The following is a 19,007-nucleotide window of genomic DNA, read 5'->3' as shown; positions in this document are numbered from 1 at the left end:
AACATATAAGTTTAGTCTAGGCTTCTTTTTTCTAGTTGCGCTAATCTAAATCCATGAATCTCATAGATTTTTTTGCCTGGATATCCAAATAGGCAGTAGGTCATTTTTTCCCCTATGGCATTTGGGCTAGCCCATTCCAATGGTCCATAGGTATTTGAGAATGTAACTTTAGTCCAGACTTATCTTTTTTAGTTGCACTAGTCCAAATCCATGAACCTCATGGGATTTTTTTCTTGGACATCCAAAATAAGGGCATGTTTGGATGATTGGGCGTAAAATTCATTGGGATTCACTAGTTGGACTAGTGCAACTAGGAAAATAAGTCTAGCCTAGGCTTATATTCCCATATGCCCAAGGCTCCTGGGTATTTGGAAATATAAGTGTACCCCGACTTATTTTTCATGGCTGCACTAGTCCAACTCATGAATCGTATGGATATTGGGTCCAATCATCCAAACAGATCTTAAGTTTATAAACATTAGTTTCTTTTAAAATGATTTAGAGTTAATTGTTGTCATTTTTGGACATTCTCATATTAACCAAAAAAAAACCCTCTTCTTTTGGTTCCACAATTTGCAAACTCAAAAACTTAATATCATGAAGTTTCTTGTTTCAACGAATAACTTGGACTATTAAAACCACAAATTTCAAAATATTGTTTAGGAATTACCAAGTTTCTTGACATTCATTTTTTTATTTCATAAGGTTTTCTTGCATTAGGATTTAATACCTTTTTTTTTTTTTTTGTAGTTTATGAGCATTGCTTTGTGAGAATGTAAGTTCCGCTTTTGAAAAAGGTTTCAAAATTCAAATTTTATTGAAAAATGAGGTCACCATTACATTCTTTTCAAATCTCATTTTTCTTTAAATTGGCATTTTGTAATTTTCAAGAATATGTCCTTGTGGATAATGGTTTTATTGTTATAATAGTGCTCGCTGATGCAAAATTTTATTGGAAAACCTTTTGTCGATTTTATTGTTTTCTTTCAAGAACTAAACTTTACTTTTGAAGTCATATGTTTTCTTTTCTTGTTTCAGAAATTAAAGATTTTATAATAAAATTTCCCTTGCAAGTGCATGTTTTGATTTTCAAATTTTAAGTTCAAGTGGCAATATCATATCAAAAGGGGTTTTGTATTTTATGGACATTCTTATTTTAAGGTCTTAACTCCGATTTTGAATTCACTAACTTTGAAATTCAAAACTTCGTCCAAAGAAAAAGGGTTCATAATGATAAAGTTATTTTTTGTTATAGAAATCTCTTTTTTGTTTCAAAATAAATTTTCATGATTTAGTTATATTTTCTTTTTAACAAAATCCTTTTGAAATCACAATTTTAGAGGTCAAAACTTTCAAATTTAGAAAGTGTTTCCCAAGCTACAAAGTTTTCTTAGATTGACCAAATTTTGTTAGAATATATATTTTTTGTAGGTTATGAATGTTCTCTTAATAACCAAATTATAATGTTGAAATGGCAAGTTCCAAACATATAAAATTTTGAATGGTTTGGAATCATAAAGTTCTTTTGCTTTGATTTTTATGTTTGTATTATCCTTTTGATAACTAAACTTTTGTTTTGAAATTTCATATTTTGAAATGCAAAAGATTTAAGTTAAAAAAGAAGCCTCTGCACTTCGAAAATCTCACATCATGATTTCGTGAACATTTTTCCATTTAAAACAAACTCCTTTGTAAGAGCTTGCATGTTTCAAAACTAGAGAGTCCAAAAGTTGGGTTTACCATTGCATTGTTTCCTAAAATCTTGGTTATATTTTAAAGTGAGTTTTTGTCCTTTTGGATGTTCTTGTTTTAGCAAATAATCTTCTTTTGAAATTTGAACATCACAATTTGCATAGTTCAAACTGTTTGGAGTTTGGAAAATTGTTAGATATAAAAAATTTCTTTGCATTGACCAATTTCATGGAATAGGCTCTTGTAGTTATGAATGCTCCTCTTTCAAAAATTAAATTAAAATTTCAAAATCACACAATTCAAAATTAATAAAATGAGTTTTGAAATAAGGCTTTGAAATTGTAAGAATTTTTTATCTTCTTTTTTTTTTTATTTCAAAAATTAGATCATTCTCCTTTTGTCAACAAACTCCATTTTGAAATTGCATCTTTTAAAATTCAAAATTCTATTGTTTAAAAAGGTTTCGCTCCCTTGGAATTTTCTCATGTGCTACCAAAATTTCTTTTGTAATTTATTAACATTCTGTAATTTTAGCGATTTAAGATTAAACTTTACTATTGGAAATGTAAGTTGTGAAATTTGTAAGTCTTAACTTAGTTCAAAAGAAGTTTTCTCAATTACAAAAGTTTTCTCAGATCTTTTTTTTTTCTCAAAATATGTTTATGTCATTTTGGAATATTTTAATTTTAATTTATAAACTCCTCTTTTGAAATCTTAAGTTCCAAAGTTCAAAATTTTATGCTTGGAAAATGGTTTCATAGTTTTAGTATTTCCTCACATTAGCCAAATTTCAATGAAATAGTTTGAAACATGGTTTTCAAGTTATAAAGTTTTTGACCACTATGTTTTTTTGATTGGAACACTATTCTCTTAACAGCTAAACTCTACTTTTGAAATTGCTTGTTTTGAAATTCAAAAGTAGTAAGTTCAAAAAAAGGTTTTACAGTTGTAGTTTTCTTATGTCATAATTTCATATCAAAAAGGTGTTTTTACTCTTTACCAAAAAAAAAAAAAAGGTGTTTTTACTATTTGTGGACATTTTTCTTTTGGAAACAAACTTGACAATTGGAATTCAGATTTTTTTTTTGAAATTTAAAATTTAGCCTAGAAGGAGGATTTTTCAACCCTTACGTTTTGTCTAAAAAGTTGGTGCACCATTCTTTTAGCAGGTATTCTCTTCTTTTGAAATTACTTGTGTTGAAATTTGTACACAAAGTTTTCTTTTGTCATTGTTTCATTATAAAGTTATTTTACAATTTTGAATTTTTTTATAAGATAAACCTCACACTTTTGAAATTGGATGTTTCAAAATTTAAAACTTAGTCTGAAAGAAGGGTTCACAATTAGAAAGTTTTCTCATATCTCATTTGTTGTTTTAAAATTAGGTTTTTTTGTAGTTTTGGAATCTTATTATCTTAACAAATAAACTCCACTTTAGGAATTATAATATGTAATATTCAAAACTTTTGAGTCTTAAAAATTGTTTTGTGGTTACAGAAGTCTCTGTTCCATCAAGTAAATGTCATCAAAAAGCTTTTGTAGGTTATGAATATTCTTGTTTCTATTGATGAACTTCACACTTTTGGAGATTCAAAATTTTAAGTTGTAAATAAAATTTTGAAATTATAATTTTTTTTGGTTATTATTTTTCATTCTAAAAATTAGAGAATCATAAATTTTTTTTCTTTTGGTAAACAGAGCATCATTATTTTAGCAACACTTCCTCTAATACTTGCATTGTTCTAATTTAAGAAAATTTAAGATCAAAAATGGTTGCACTCTTATGAGGTTTCTCAAATCTTCAAAAAGTATTTTGCTTGAAAATGAGTTTTTGTAATTTAGAAACATTCTCATTTGTCAAATAAGGTCCTATTTTGGAATTAGTACATGGAAAGTTCAAAATTTCATATTTAGAAAATGGCTTCCTGGTTATAAAAAGGTTCCTCACATTGGCCATATTTCATCAAAATAGGTTTTGTAGTATATGAGCGTATTACAACTTTGAAGTCATATGTTTTGAATCAATAAGTTGAAGCTGGAAAATGTTTTGAAGTAATAAAGTATTGTGACCTTCATTTTGTTGTTTGAAAAATTGGAGCATTATCCTATGAACAACCGAACTCTCCTCTGAAATTGCATATTTTGAAATTCAAATATTTTATATTCAAAAGTAAATTTCACACAGTTTTCTGATTTTATGTTTAAAAGCTGTTCTTGTGTCAAGAAGGAAAGTTCACAGATGCAATGTTTTCTCAAATCTTTTCATTTCAAAATGAGTTTTTGTGATTTCAGAACATTATCATCTTAACAAATAAGTTATTTTTTGGAATTAAATTTTGCAAATTTTAAAACTTAAAGAGTTTGGAAAACTTTTGTATTGACTAAATTCATTGGAATACCTTTTGTGGTTTGTGGAGGATCCTGTTTCAATAACTAAACTTTATTTCTATAATCACATGTTTAGTTTTTCTAAAACTTTTAAGCCTGAAAGTTACTTTTTTTAAAAAAATGAGCATTATCCTTTTGATGACAAAACTTCCCTTTTGAAATTTGCATGTTTTGAATTGAAAATTTAATGTTCAAAAAGAATTTTGCTTTCATAAATTTTTCTCATGTTGCGATTGTGTCAAGATGTGTTTTTTTGTTGTCTATGAATGTTCCCCATATAAAAACTAATCTCCACATTTTAAATCACAATTTCATCATTCAATACTTTATCCAAAAGAGGCGTTCCCAATTAGAAAGTCAAATATTCTTCTGTGTTGAATGATTTAGGAACATTTTCATTTTAACGAGTAAACTTTACTCTTAAAATCACATTTTTAAAGTGCAAAAATGTTTAGTCAAATGGAAGGACTTACAAATTACAAACCTTTTTCAAATCATGATATTTTTTTCAAATTGATTTTTTATCATTTTTTAACAATCTTAATTTAGCAACTAAAATTCCTTTAGCAGTCCCAAGTTTCAAAAATACTTTTCATAGCTTATGAACTTTCTTCTTTGAACAACTAAGCAACAATTGCTTTTGGAAGTTTTTCAACATTGTCATTTCAAGAACCGGTGCCCTCTTTTGAAATTGATATTTGTCAATACTGTAAGATTTTATTTTTAAAAGATGGTTATTATCTTGATCTTTGCAATTGCAAATTTTTTTTAGTGTTCATGATCTTTGCAATTGCAAAGATGGAGCATGGAGTTGCAGTTGGTTATGTCTGTGTTTTTTCTAGAGATAGGTGGCTTCCTGACCTTTTCAACTTTATTTCCTTTGTTATTGCAAGGATAATGCAAGGTTAATTGCAGATGAAACCGATAAAAAAATAGAAACTATGGTTAAGATTTTATCCTTAGATAAAGCACCTGGTTTGATGGTGTTGAATAGTTGGCATTATGCCTATCATTAAATGGGATGCTTGTCTGGAGATTTTTTCTACTTGAGAGCCATGCGTTATTTATTGTGAGCCACTTGATGTATTTGTGCCTACAACGAACAATGCAAGAGATGCAATGGGCTTCTGGCTCATTTCCTTGTGCAATGTTGTTTTGACATATTGTTCTGTCTTGAGCTCGTTTTGGATTTGGTTTGATAACTTAAGTCTTGATGAATAGTATCATGGTCATGATAATAATAGTCATTGCACTTAATGCATTCAAATCATGATTCTAGTTCAAATATGTTCATAATTGATTTTATAACTTTATGTCATGACATGTTTTGATGTTTGGATTTGCTCAATCTAAATTATTACTTTGAACCTAAATTCTCGTCTTAGTTCTTAAAATATGTAACTAGATTCTCCTATGATGCATTTGGATGTTCTAGAAAATCATAATATCTCAAGATTTTATCTATTTTCTGAAATGACAAGTCTTTCCCTATAATAGTTGGTGCCTAGTCATATATTGATAATTCATAAATGCCTCTTAATAGAAATTTTCCATTTTATATCTATATATCACTCATCTTATGGTTTTCTTTTTTTTCAGAAATGGTGGATAAACCATGATTTATAATGTTTCAAAATACTCCCAGATCATTAGCATCAGCTCTCATTACGTTCGCTTGGCCAATCTCTCATTTGCGAGTTAATGCTTAATTTTTTTGAGAATCTCACTTTTTTCTCATTTTGGATCATTTTCTTTTAACAACTCAATTTTCTAAATTATCTCAACTTTCTAAATTATCTCAATTATCTCATCTTTTCTACTGTTATATAAGTTCATACCGTTGTTATAAGAAAAAAAAAAGAAAAAACATTGAATATATTGCTTGTTGTTACTATATTTTTTGGGTATGTTTGCTAACAAAATAGGTTGTAGGGGTACCAGTGATAGTACCGGTCGCCAATCAGTATAGTATGATATCGATTCGATACCATACTACACTCGGTACGGCATGGCATGTTGGTCAAATTTGCATGCTATTTCTTTTTATGATTTCTAAGATATCTAATCAATTTTTCGTTATTGCCTGAATAATTTTAAATCTAAATTGATGTTTCTTAATGTTTGTGTCACTTCAGTACACCCGTGATTAAACAGTGTGATGCGGATTTAAATCTAAGGTGAATACATAATATTATTTCAGAGAGAAATAGTCTTACGAGAAATAGATATTATTGAATCCTAAAATACTCTAATCAATTAAAAAATATAAAATATAAATAATCAATACATATCGAGATTTAGAATTTATCGAATGTTGATGTTGTTCATAAATGTCTAGATCATTTACATAATTGGTTTAACGTCAATCCATTCCTTTAATCATATAGCATTATAGTCTTCTATGCTAATCCCATAAATATGCATGTTAGATTGTAACTTGTCCCAGATCTCTTGCTGAAGCTCTGGTTCTGAGAAGTATTGTTGAATTGATAGTACAGCTATAAAGAGACTCATCCGAATATATCGACAACAAAATTCAATCCATAAGATGCTCTGGATTATATAAGATAGTAGCTGCTGGAAGATGATATCTCGAACGTACTATACCGTATCTGTATAGATCATAAGCTGCTTGTGGATGTGGATAAGAGGATTTAGAATGATGAAGAATCTAATAGTCCACGGATCCAACTCCATGTATGAGGTTATCTGCAGCTGCATGATATCTTGAATGATTTCAAAAAGCTCGTCGTTTGTATGAAATCGTATCTTTGTGGGCTCTATCAGCTCATTTACCATAATCCTTATCTTATGTGACATGTGTAAATTGAGATTCATTAGTAAATTGAAGATCATCTTGCAGTTACATCTTATAATCGATGATATCATATCCTTCGCTCCTCTGACTACCAGATTCATAACCATCAGAAGAATTATTGTCACCATTTTGTTTAATCTTTGAATCTGAATGAACTGGATTAACTGACTGCTCCATCCTCTCTATTAGGGCTACAATTATCTTCCCTTTATTTTTGCATTAAGAAGCTGCATGTCCACTCGTCGTGCCTCAGCTTGATGTGGCTGATCAATTGGAAGTTTGCATGGAATATTATTGATTGTCCATTGCTTAGCGTCAACCCTACTCTTGCTAGCTATGAAATCGGCTGGTTGTGGACATGATTTTGGCTCATCAAGCTTCAGCTCTTGTTGTTGGTCCACAATCTATCTGATTATCAGATCCTCATCATTAACAGTCATTCGCAGTCGGATTCGAGTACTTCAACTCAACTTTCTCTTCAATATATTTTAGTCTCAACTTTAGATCATAATGAACATATATAAGATCATTGAGATATTTATGTGTCAGACATTTTTTCTATTTGCTATGGATAAGGGTAAAGATAGACCAATTATGCTTACAGCTACTTGAGGAGACCTTTTAGGAGAGCATTTGAATAGCAAGTCGTTTTAAAATAGGAGCCGTCAATCCAAAATGGACCCATTATTTAGTTGCAAAAGTATTGAGATTGAATAAATTAAAAATAAAATTATATTATATTAGACTTGTTAGTAGCTACGTAATATCAAATAAGAGTTGTTCATATATAATTTATTTGGATTCATCTTTTTTTACTTTTGGCCACATCTGTTATAAAGCTATCGATGCCCTTTCTAAATATCTTCTTAAAAAAATATATATTTGTTATAATGTGTTATTGGTTGAAGATATGGTTAAATTAGAAAAAATCACTTAATCTAACTTCTTTACATGCATCACTGCGATTTCTGGGTCGGACTTCGTGTTGTATACTATGTTTCATAAGAATGTTAGAAGCTCGTCATCCATATTTATCTCAAGCATGGTTCGCCGTACCGGGCCGAACCGCTCGGTACGGGGCGTACCGAGTCGGACCGATCCCTTACCGGTCCGGTTCGGGTCTTTTTTTCGAAAAAAGACCCCGAACCGCACCGAACCAGTGGTTCGGTGTGGTTGGGCCCATACCGCCCGGAATCGGGCAGTACGGCTCGGTTCTGGATCGGTTCGAGGTGAACCGAACCGTACCGCCTATAGAAAGGGGGGAAGGTGGCTCAGTTTGATGAGGATCTTGTATTTTTTTTGGTATCTGAAATAAAATGAAACCTCAAGCACATCTCTCTCTCTCTATCATATCTGTTATACCATCTGTCTTGTAGTATCCGATATGATGTATTTTATCATATTGATATGTTATTTCATATTATATCAATATTTGGTATGTTGTTTTGTACCAAATTGAAATATATATCGGTATTATAATAGAATGGTATCAATATAAGATCCGGTATCGAGATTGTAAAGCTTGTACCATGTATTAGTTTATCGGAATCCAACTCGTAAGATGAATTTGATTTGGTTTTTCATCACCAAACAGATGGAAATATCTAGAGAAGCATTCTGAGAACTTGAGAAGAACCTAAAAGAAAATTTTGAACCTCTGATAGCTAGTAATAGAGATTCCCCGCCCCAACAATTACTAAGCATTTACCATTATCCTTCTCCCTGTTTGGTACCATGACTCCTTGCTCATTTAACCCTGTGCATTCGTACCGTTTTAAGTATTCGTTTTCACAACAATTAATCGCAGTTGTAACAGATAGTTTAGAGGCCTCAACAAGATTTTAAAATAAAAATTTCAATATTATAATCACACAACACTCAGCATTTATGATTAAAAAAGAAGCATGGGCGATATCTAATATTTCAATTAGTAACTCAAAATGGCATCATAAAATTGAATAATATCTGGTTGTATCAATATCATAAATCTTGTGATGCTAGTAGTGGTATATATGTCTCAGAGTTAATGAAGAAATTCTTATGGTGGAATCATAAAATTGAATAACTTCTGGTTGCATAATGTTGTGATGCTGGAAGCTTAAACTGTTATATGCGATATCATATAGGATCACAATTGGAGCAAGACTTTTCATAAATAAGTCAAATAAGAGAGAGTTCAGGTGTTTTACCATCCTAATTTTAATCAAGTTAAATGGTTGAGGGCTTTATGATGTGTTCTGAATCTTCCAAACCCATTTTCTTCTGCATGAAACTGATTCGATTGCAACATATGGCTATTAAGAGTCTTTGTACTGCAATCTAACTCCAAATTGAACCCAAATATATCAATAATATGCAATATAATGTCATATTGAAGTTGTATTTATTAATTATTAACTTCAAAAAATCAAAAAAAATAAAAATCAAAAAAAATATTGTGTACCAGTATCGGACCGATACGTCCAGGCGTACCGTGTGTCGGTACGGTACGGTACCGGTATCGTACCATATCGGTCCGGGACTGGCACGCCGTCCGGTACCGGTACAACGAACCTTGATCTCAAGTATCATGTACTGGAATCTGAGGTTTAAATATTAAGTTGCAGATAAATTTTAGAATTGAATAAGTATATTTATATAAATAGAAGAGCAATGAAATTATTAGTATTCTTGATATACTATTTACGTGCTAGATGTAAATTCCTACATATCCGATTGTCCCATCGATGCTTAATGATTTAGATGTAGTCATGAAAATGTTTCGAATCTGTCGACCTAATTTGATCTTTTACCCTCAATCATGTGATACAAAAAGCCTATCTGGGGATATCTTTCACTGTCCATGGTCTGAAACACATCATCTAAAGGCTTGATAACTTTCATTATATTCTTGGTTCACTGTCAGAATATCTATCTCGTCGTTAAGTTCTCCATATTGCTCCCCTTAATGTTTATCCTCGCATATATATTCTTTTGCCATTTGGGGCTAACAAACATCTGAAGTAGGTATATTTTCTTGTCAATAAGGCTATTAAGTGCTATATAATTCGTAGCAAATTATGTAACATCTAGTCTCCATATGTCTCTCTGTATATATCATTGCATCAATGATAGGATCCATGGGTGATTGTAAATGAATTTAGAATAGTCTATATTGAGTCTACTTTCTGCACCGTACTAAGCTTTCTAATATCGATCAAGATCATATCAATATAATATATAGCACATGGTATTTAGAATATATGTGGCCGTTATTGCATCAGAATCTTCTATATGACTCCATATTGTGGCCCATTATCGATGATAACCTACATGACATTCTGCTTTCCAATCTGATCGATCATCTCCTCCATCAATCTGAGGATATATGTTGCATCGTATACCTGATCCAAAGTATTAATGAACTTTTGAAAAATATTTTTCATCACAATATGTCAGAAAATTAATGATGCTCTATCTTGTAAGACCAATCCAATCATCACACATCACTATAAGTCCATACATTGATCATTTATTCTAATATGATGCAATCTATTTCTATAATTTCTCATTTTTGTCAAAAAGCTTACTGTAGATGTCCTTGAATCTTGGAGGATTTACACCTGAACTGGTAGTGTGTATAGATGCAATGACAGAGCGATAATATGTGTTGCATGTCGCATGCACTGGAATATGGCTAGAGTGAAATCAGGATGCAATAGCTCACTACATATCCTTTTTTGTCCTTCAACACATTATCAACCCTCTATTGCTTAAAATCCTTACTAGAAAATGCATATGGATCTAAGTCATGAATTGTGACTCCAGCTAGGATCTCTTTAGAGGACTTATTCATGTTGCCAAAAGCTCCAATATAGAAGCAATACAGCTCGCGCCTTTATTGATAGGCTCTCTAACTGAGCATGTCCTCCTAAACTCTAACTCTCCTATAGTGCTCACAGAATCCGACTCTGACTCATAAATTGATGGCCTAAACTGAGTTCTATACTTGACTAACTCCTCAAGCCGTTACTGATCTTCCAAGCCCACATTCATGGTAGTCTGGATCTATCTCCTCATCTGAGATAGACGCTTTCTCAGACTCCTTGGTGATAGAAAAGTATTGTGCAACTTGAAGGTCCACCTCCACATTTTTTTTTAAGTCTTTTCCTTCGCTGCTTTGAAATCAGCGAAGTACTTCTCCATCAGTTAATGGACCTCTTGCAGGCACTTTCAGTACATAGCTAGATCAGGGTAACCATTAGTCAAATATTACTTCAACCTAGTTATCGCTCATTTGAACTTTGTGTTGCACCAATTGCATTTTCAATGGTGCCGATCTAAGAGCATCTATTTGTGGTCCGAACAAATGTCATGCTTTGGCTTCTTTCTTGATGGATCTACTCCTAAAGGTTGAACAATTACAACAGTTCAGTAATTATATAAAAATAGTAAAGTTTTGCTCTCCTAATTTTTATTTTTAATTAACTTTATATTTTTTTATATTTTTAGATTAAAAAGTATTATAAAATTTAAAAATTATGAAAAAAATAATTTGATCTTATATTCTTGTAGAATTCTATCAAGGATGCTATATATATTATTCTAAGATAATGGGTATGTATGAAATGATACTTATTTTTTAATTTCATTCAAATTTAAACTTAGACCACTATGCATATGATGCGTCAAAATTTTGATAAATGGATACCAAATTTATGTCAAAGAGTATTTCTTTGTTTACCGTATCTGGTGTAAAAAATACATTGTCCCATTTGATTGGGCCACATAGCCACCACTTTTCAATACACATTTAATGCCTGTAGTTTTTTTTTTATTTAAAATTTTTTTTGTTTAAAAAAATTATGACATCCTATGGCTATATTATGACATCCTGCGGTCAAATTATGACTTTCTGCACACAAGATATTATAATTTGGCCATAGGATGTTATAAGGGACGGATATTTTCATCATTTAAAAATTTCATAAATTTTTAATGACGAAAATGTCTTTCCCTTTTTATGACTTTTGAAAAAAATTATGGCATATGATGTGTGAAAATTTTGATAAATGGATACCAAATTTATGTCAAAAGTAGCTTGCAAGTTCCTAAATAATATTTTGGTTTAACAATTAATTTTTGAATTTTATTTTTAAATAATTTTTTATTTTAAAAATAAATTTTAATTTAAAAAAAATTATATATTTAATAAAAATTAATGATTTTAGTGTCATTATATAGTTCATCTATAAATCTGCAATATATAATAACATCATATCAAAATCAATAATTTTGACATGATCTCTCCTCATTTTATCAATTTTCATAGATTTTAAAATTGAAAAAAAAAAGGAAGAAGAAGAGGAGAAATAGAAGTGGGAGATAAGCTTACATACCTCTATTTGTTGAGTTCTTATTTTGTACCTTGCTTGTACTGTAGAAAGGGGGATGTTTTTTTTGGATGATGAAAAAGAAGGGAAGTCACTAACCTTTCTTCCTCCCACAATTCTTTCTTTTAAGATTCCCCAGGACCTCCACTATAGCAAGCAGCAAGAAAAAGCAAAAAAAAGGGAATAAGGTTGAACCACTGTATCAAATCATGTGCTTTGGACCGGTTCAGGCCCTGTTTTATTTCTTAAGGCCGAACTGATCCGATTTCACACTGGTTCAGCTCGATACGGATCGAACCGGATGGTTCAGATTTGATGAACCATGATTGCTGATGTTTTACCAGCCAAAGACTCAGCCAACTATAGGAAAAAGAAGTTCAATATCTTATGTTGCGCTCCGTCATTAATTGTTGCTTTCGCTTTTTTGCTGGTCCTCTCCAGATAAGTTTGTCTTAGGTTTCTTATCCCAGCCAGCAACTGCACTGGTTGCTTGATCACGACAAATTTCTTTCCTTCCAAATCAAGTCAGTCACTGAAGTTCTAGTCATTCCTACAATCGATCAATTTGTGATGTTTAAAGAGAGTCCTCTCTTTACTTCCAATTAGAGATGTTCCTTATTTATCCTTTGTCACAGGACTCTCTTGTTGCGCCACCTTTTTTTTTTTTTTTTAAAAAATTAATTTGAGTATGATTTCCGTAGTCCTTTTGATATTTGTCCAAAAAAACCCATCAAAGGAATCAGTTAAAAGACACTATTGGTGATGCGGCTGAGCCTGGAGGTACTTTACCCATTTTGAAGAGCTAGGTAACTATTGTATAGGTTCTGTATCAGTATCGGACGGCATATCGATATTGGATCGATATAATATGATATGATACTATATCGATCGATACACGATATATTTCGATATATCGGTTCGATATCGATATAAAATTTTTTTTTTTCATTTTTTTTTGAATGTTCAAATTAATAATTCATAAATATAATTTCAAAATTACATTATATTACATATTATTGACATATTTGGATTCAATTTTGAGTTAGATAGCGGTGTAAAGACTCTTGATTCAAAATTTTAAATATATATTTATTTATATTATATTATAACTGTCATCTTAAAATTAAAAAAAAATATAAAATATGTATTAAAATATAATTAAATATTTAAGTACAAAGTACAATAACTAATATACCAACCTCAAGATCTATTCTGCATTTAATTTCTCGTCGAGTGTCTGTGACGCTCGTAGATTTCTGGATGATCAACATAATCTGAAAAGATATCAGTCCAATCCTCTATCCAAGCTGTACCGTACTCTTGAATATTCATCCCATAAGGCATCCTCTCTGGATTGTAAGACATCTCAAATCTCTCACTCAAACTCTGGCTCTGAGAAGTATCCTCAAGATGATGGTACAGCTGTGGAAGAGTCCATCCAAATATGTCGGTAGCAAATCTAATCTTTAAGATGCTTCAGGCTGCATAGGATAGTAACCACTAGAAGACGATGCCTTGGATGCACTATATCCATGTGGATCAAAAGTGGCTGCGGATAATAGGATCCATAATGCGAGGATGATTCAGATACATCCATGGATCTTACTCCACATACAAGATCGTCTGCAGTTGCATCGTGTGCTGGACGACCTCTAAGAGCCCGTCATCTATATGAAATCGGCTTCCCACGGTCTCTACCGACTCATCCACTATGATCCCTATCTTGTGTGGTATGTGTAAACTGAGACTTACCAGTGAATTGAATATCACCCTGTGGCTGTATCTCATAAACAGTAGTCTCCTGTCCTCTAGTTTCTCTCTGATCATCAGATTCATAACTACTACTACCTGTATCATCATCACTCTCTCTGATGTTCGAATCTGAGCCAGATAGCTCCTGTACTCTCGAGAGTGGTGCACGTGCAACTGTCTTTTTTTTTCTCCTCTTGTGCCCCTCTGTGACTGAGTTTTCTGTGATTGTAAGGATGGATGCCTTCTTGCTGACTACCGACCTTGTTTATACATCTGTCGCTCGAACCTCTAAGAAGATGTATCGAACATCGAGTCATGTGATGAATGAGTTCCTTGTGTCTCCTCAGGCTGTGGCTGATCAGCTGGAACCTTATGTGGAATATTTTTTTCTATCCATTGTTCTGGATCTAACTTGATCTTCCTAGCTACCACACTGGCTGGTCGTGGAGGGGACCCCGACTCATCAAGCTCTGGCTCCTGCTGCTGAACTGTAAGCCATCCGATGATCGGATCGTCATCTTCGTCAGCATAATTATCTAGCGTCGGATTAGTGTACTTTAACTGTACTTCCTTCTGAATATATTTTAGCCTCAATCTCAAATTATAGTGAACATATACAAGATCATTGAGATATTTTTGTGTCAGACGATTTTTCTGTTTGCTGTGAATAAGGACGAAAGTCGATCAATTGCGCTCACAGCCACTAGTAGAGACCGTCTGAGAAAAAATACGGATAGCCATACGTCTCAAATTTTCTGCTGATATTTCAAAATGAATCCACCATTCAGCTGCAAAAGTAAAATTACATATCAAATTTGATGATATTATTAAGCAAAATTACATATCAATCTATGCTGCTCATTATTGATATGTAATTTACTGAATTCATCTGCTTTTTACTTACGACAGCTGATGGGACTTCAAAACTGTCTGATCTCTCTCTAAATTATTTCGTTTGAAAAAAAATATATTTATTAAATTTATAAACATATCATTGAGTACAGATCGAATTCAGTTGAATAATCACATCTGTTTTAAACTAGCATACCTCTTGCAGATACAACGACGTGATTTTTGAATCGGACACCATCTTATATGTGACATTATGAAGAGCAGCGAGAAGCTCGTTGTCCATATCTATCCCGAAAATGGTATACTAAAATTTCAGATTCAAATAATAAGCTGCATATAAATTTTAAGACTGATTAAGTACGCTTTTAGAAGCATGCTTTGAAAAAATATTTTAAAATATTTTTGAATCCATGTTTACCGGCTAGATGCAAATCTCTACTCATCTGATAGTCCCAACGACGCTCAATGATGTTAATAAATTCTTGAGCATGCTTCGGATCATGCTCACTGATCTGTTTCTTTACCCTCTCTATCATGTAATATAAGAAGCCCATCTAGAGGTATCTCTCACTGTCCACGATGCGAAGTACCTCATATAATGGCTTTATAGCCTTGGTTATCTTCTCAGCCCGTTGCCAAAATGACTGACTCGTCACCAAGTTCTGCACACGACTTCTATCAGTGCCTGCCCTTGCATATCTGCTCTCCTGCCACTCGACATTGACAACTATCTGACGTAGGGCTACTTTTTTCTGAAGAAGACTATCAAGTGCTATGTAGTTGGTAGCAAATCGTGTGATACCCGATCTTAAAATCTCTTTCCCAATATACATCCGCATCAATGAAAGAACCCATGTGTAGTTGTAGATGAATCTAGTAATAGTCTGGACAATCTTTACTACTTGCTGCACCCTACGAATCTTTTCAATATCCATCAATATAAGATCAATGCAATGTGCAGCACACGGGGTTCAGTATATCTGCAGTCATTGCTCCATTAGCAACTCTCTGGCAGCCTTATATTTTGGTTTATTATCTGTGATGACCTGCACGACATGCTGCTCACCCACTAAATCAATCACCTCCTCCATCAGATCAAGGATATATGTGGCATCATGCATCTTATCTGAAGCATCAATTGATTTGTGAAAAAATATTTTTTTCATCACAGTATGTCAAAAAATTAATGATACTCCGTCTAGTAGGACCTGTCCAATCATCACACATCACTGTCAGTTCGTATGTAGGCCATTTAATTTTGTAAGAAGCAATCCATCTCTGCAGATCCTCCTTGTTGCTGTCAAGAAGCTGATCGTAGATGTCCTTAGGTCCTGACGGATCTACACCCTGGTCGATAATCTCTATGGCTGAAATAGCAGATCGGTAGTAAGGATTGGCTGCTGCATTTGCTAGAATATGACTGAAATGAAATCATGATCTAATAGCTCACCACATATCCTTCTGCTTATCTTTTTTCAGCATAGTATCAATTCTCTGCTGCTTTGAATCTTTGCTGGGCAAAGCATGTGGATCCAAATCATAGATGGTGGTTCCTGCTAGAATATCTTTGGAGGATCTCCTCCTACTGTCAAAAGCTCCCAACAAAGAAGATATGCTGTGTTTGCTCCCTCTACCATCAGGCTCTCTGATTGAGGTAGTCCTCCTTAACTTGAATTCTCTCCCACCGATTGCTGATCCAGACTCCGATTCGTAGCATGATGGTTCAAATCGCTCTTTATAACCAGCCATCTCCTCCTACCGATACTGATCCGTCATGCTCGTCTGAATGACAGCCTCAATCTGTGCCTCATCATCTAGAGCAGAAGCATCCTCTGACTCTCTAGAATGATAAAAAGGTGGCTCTATAGCTCGACGGTCTACTTCGGTCCTTTTCTGCTTTATTCTTTTCTTCACTGCTTTCGAATCAGTAAAATATTTTTTCATTAATTATTGGATCTCTTGCGGATATTTTTGACACATAGACACATCAGGATAACCACCAGTCAGGTGCTGCTTCAATCTAGTCACTCCTCCCTTGAACTCTGTGTTGCATCATTTGCATCATCAATGATGCTGAGCCGAGAGCATCTCGCCATAATCCCAACCGATGTCACACTCTGGATCTTTCTTCTTACTCATTTCTGCAGTTATAACAAAATACGATAATTTAATAATTATTTAAAATATATTATATATAAAATAAAAATTTATGAATTCAAAAAAAAATGTTATGTGCTTCAAATAATTATTTTGAATTAACTATAATATAACACTAATTTTGTATATTTTTTATTTGATAATAATTTTTATTATTTAAATATTTATAAAATAAAATTTAAAAAAAATCTCAAGTTAGATTCAAATATTTCAATTGCTTGAATCATTCTAAACATTATTCTCAATTGCATACCAAACTCTAATTTTTTTTTATTTTTTTTAATTTTTTTTATTTTTTAATAATTTTTTATATAAATAAATATATGTTAAAAATAGTTGATTAATTAAAGTCAACGAACGTCATGCTCTAAATTTTTTTCTTATAAATATCTGCAAGTATAACAAAATATGATAGTTTAATGATAATTAAAAAAATTATATATAAATTTAAAATAATTTAATAATAATTTTAAAATTTATAAATTCAAAATAAATATTATATACTTCAAATAATATTTTTAAATTAACTAAAATATAACGCTATTTTTATATATTTTTTATTTTATAATATATTTTTTTTTATTTAAATAATTATAAAAATATTTTTTAATTTTAAGTAGCTTGAATCATTCTAAACATGATTTCAAAATTTTAATTTTTTTTTAAATTTAATTTTTTATTAATTTTTAAATGAATAAATATTTAAAAATATTTTAAAAATATATAATTAACAAAAATTAATAATTTTAGTGTCATCATGTAGATCTTCCAAAGATCTATCACATATAATTAAATCATACCAAAATCATAAAATTTTGGCATAATTTCTTCTTATTTTCATACTTCCTCATTCTTATCCTATTTTTAACAATAAAAATAAAAAAAATAAAATATTTATTAAGAGAATAACACATTATCTTACCTCCGGTCAAAGATCAGCCTCTCCTCGAACCACTCCTGCAATTTGACAGAGTTTTTCTCTTTTTTTTTAATTTTTCAGAGGTCTCAACGAAAGTTCTCTGAGACTTCTCAGAGAACTCTAGGCATCGGGCTGCCACTTAAAAACAACCCAAGTCCCACTTCCCTCACGCCCCCCTCCTCACTTTTTCACGTGGGGTTGTCGGTATGGTTCGGTTCACGCCGAACCATTTCATACTGTCCGATTTTGGACGGTATGGACAGGAACCGCACCGAACCGGGTGGTTCGGTGCTGTTCGGAGGGGGTCGAAAAATCCCCCAAACCAGATCGGCAGGGTGCTGGTCCGATTCGGTATGCTTCATATCAGACCGTTCGATCCGGTATGGCGAACCCTTCAAACTAATAATCGCAATTAATTATATAGAGTTGGGAGATCCCTTATTGCAGAGCCGCAAGGAGAAAAAGAGCTGTTGTTAGAAGAGGTGAGACTACTTTTAGATCATGGAAATTCATTCAATCCACTCAATACTTATTGATCTTACTGTTGCAAATTTTGGGGCTTAACATGGACAAGGAGAGTCTTCGACACCTTTATTAGAGCATATGAGAAGCATGGATGGAATGGAATAGAAAGTATAGGCTTTTGGAATGGAGGCAAGATGGAGGAGGAAGTCGAGAGATGTGCCAAAGTTTTTATAACAAGATACAAGGAACTGAATGGTATAAAATTTCAGTCTATCTTTACTAAATGTATTCAGTGTAACCAGAAGTAAGGGCACTCAGTTTTTCCTTATTAATATTTTTTTCACTCGGGTGTAACCAGAAGTAAGGGCACTCAGTTTTTCCTTATTAATATTTTTTTCACTCGTCTGTATAATCATGTTCAATCCAGAAATTGCTTGCTATTGAAGTCCATTTCCTGAAAGTTTGCACATTTTGTGCTTTGCGTTCTCCTAGATTATGTGTGCTAATAATTAAGAATATTGAAAGGGAAGATGCAAGAATTTCTCGGAAAGATAAGATAATGAAGGCAGTCAGGAAGAAGTGGCATCGCCAC

The 19,007-nt window shown here is 32.3% G+C and overlaps 1 protein-coding gene and 2 pseudogenes across 7 annotated transcripts in view; 1 reads left to right on the top strand and 2 right to left on the bottom strand.

Moving 5' to 3' along the window:
* Positions 1-19,007, top strand: part of LOC105032127 (uncharacterized) — a 57,028-nt gene that overhangs the window by 29,932 nt on the left and 8,089 nt on the right. For 5 of the 7 annotated variants that reach the window (XR_012137484.1, XR_003798679.2, XR_012137483.1 and 2 more), the window contains exon 4: positions 5,680-5,777. Coding sequence is in view for 3 of the 7 variants with exons in the window: in XM_073250021.1 (XP_073106122.1) it covers positions 5,680-5,699 (20 nt within the window). In the remaining 4 variants the exon portion in view is untranslated. Of the gene's footprint in view, positions 1-5,679; positions 5,972-19,007 lie in introns of those variants that run through there. The other 2 variants (XR_012137485.1, XM_073250024.1) reach the window with 1 other exon arrangement.
* Positions 13,489-15,157, bottom strand: LOC140857470 (uncharacterized; annotated as a pseudogene).
* Positions 14,964-17,013, bottom strand: LOC140857469 (uncharacterized; annotated as a pseudogene).

This window comes from Elaeis guineensis, chromosome 1, assembly GCF_000442705.2.
Source record: "Elaeis guineensis isolate ETL-2024a chromosome 1, EG11, whole genome shotgun sequence".
Taxonomy (NCBI): domain Eukaryota; kingdom Viridiplantae; phylum Streptophyta; class Magnoliopsida; order Arecales; family Arecaceae; genus Elaeis; species Elaeis guineensis.
Note: the sequence above shows the minus strand (reverse complement) of the source record. Positions and strands in the feature narration are given on the sequence as shown.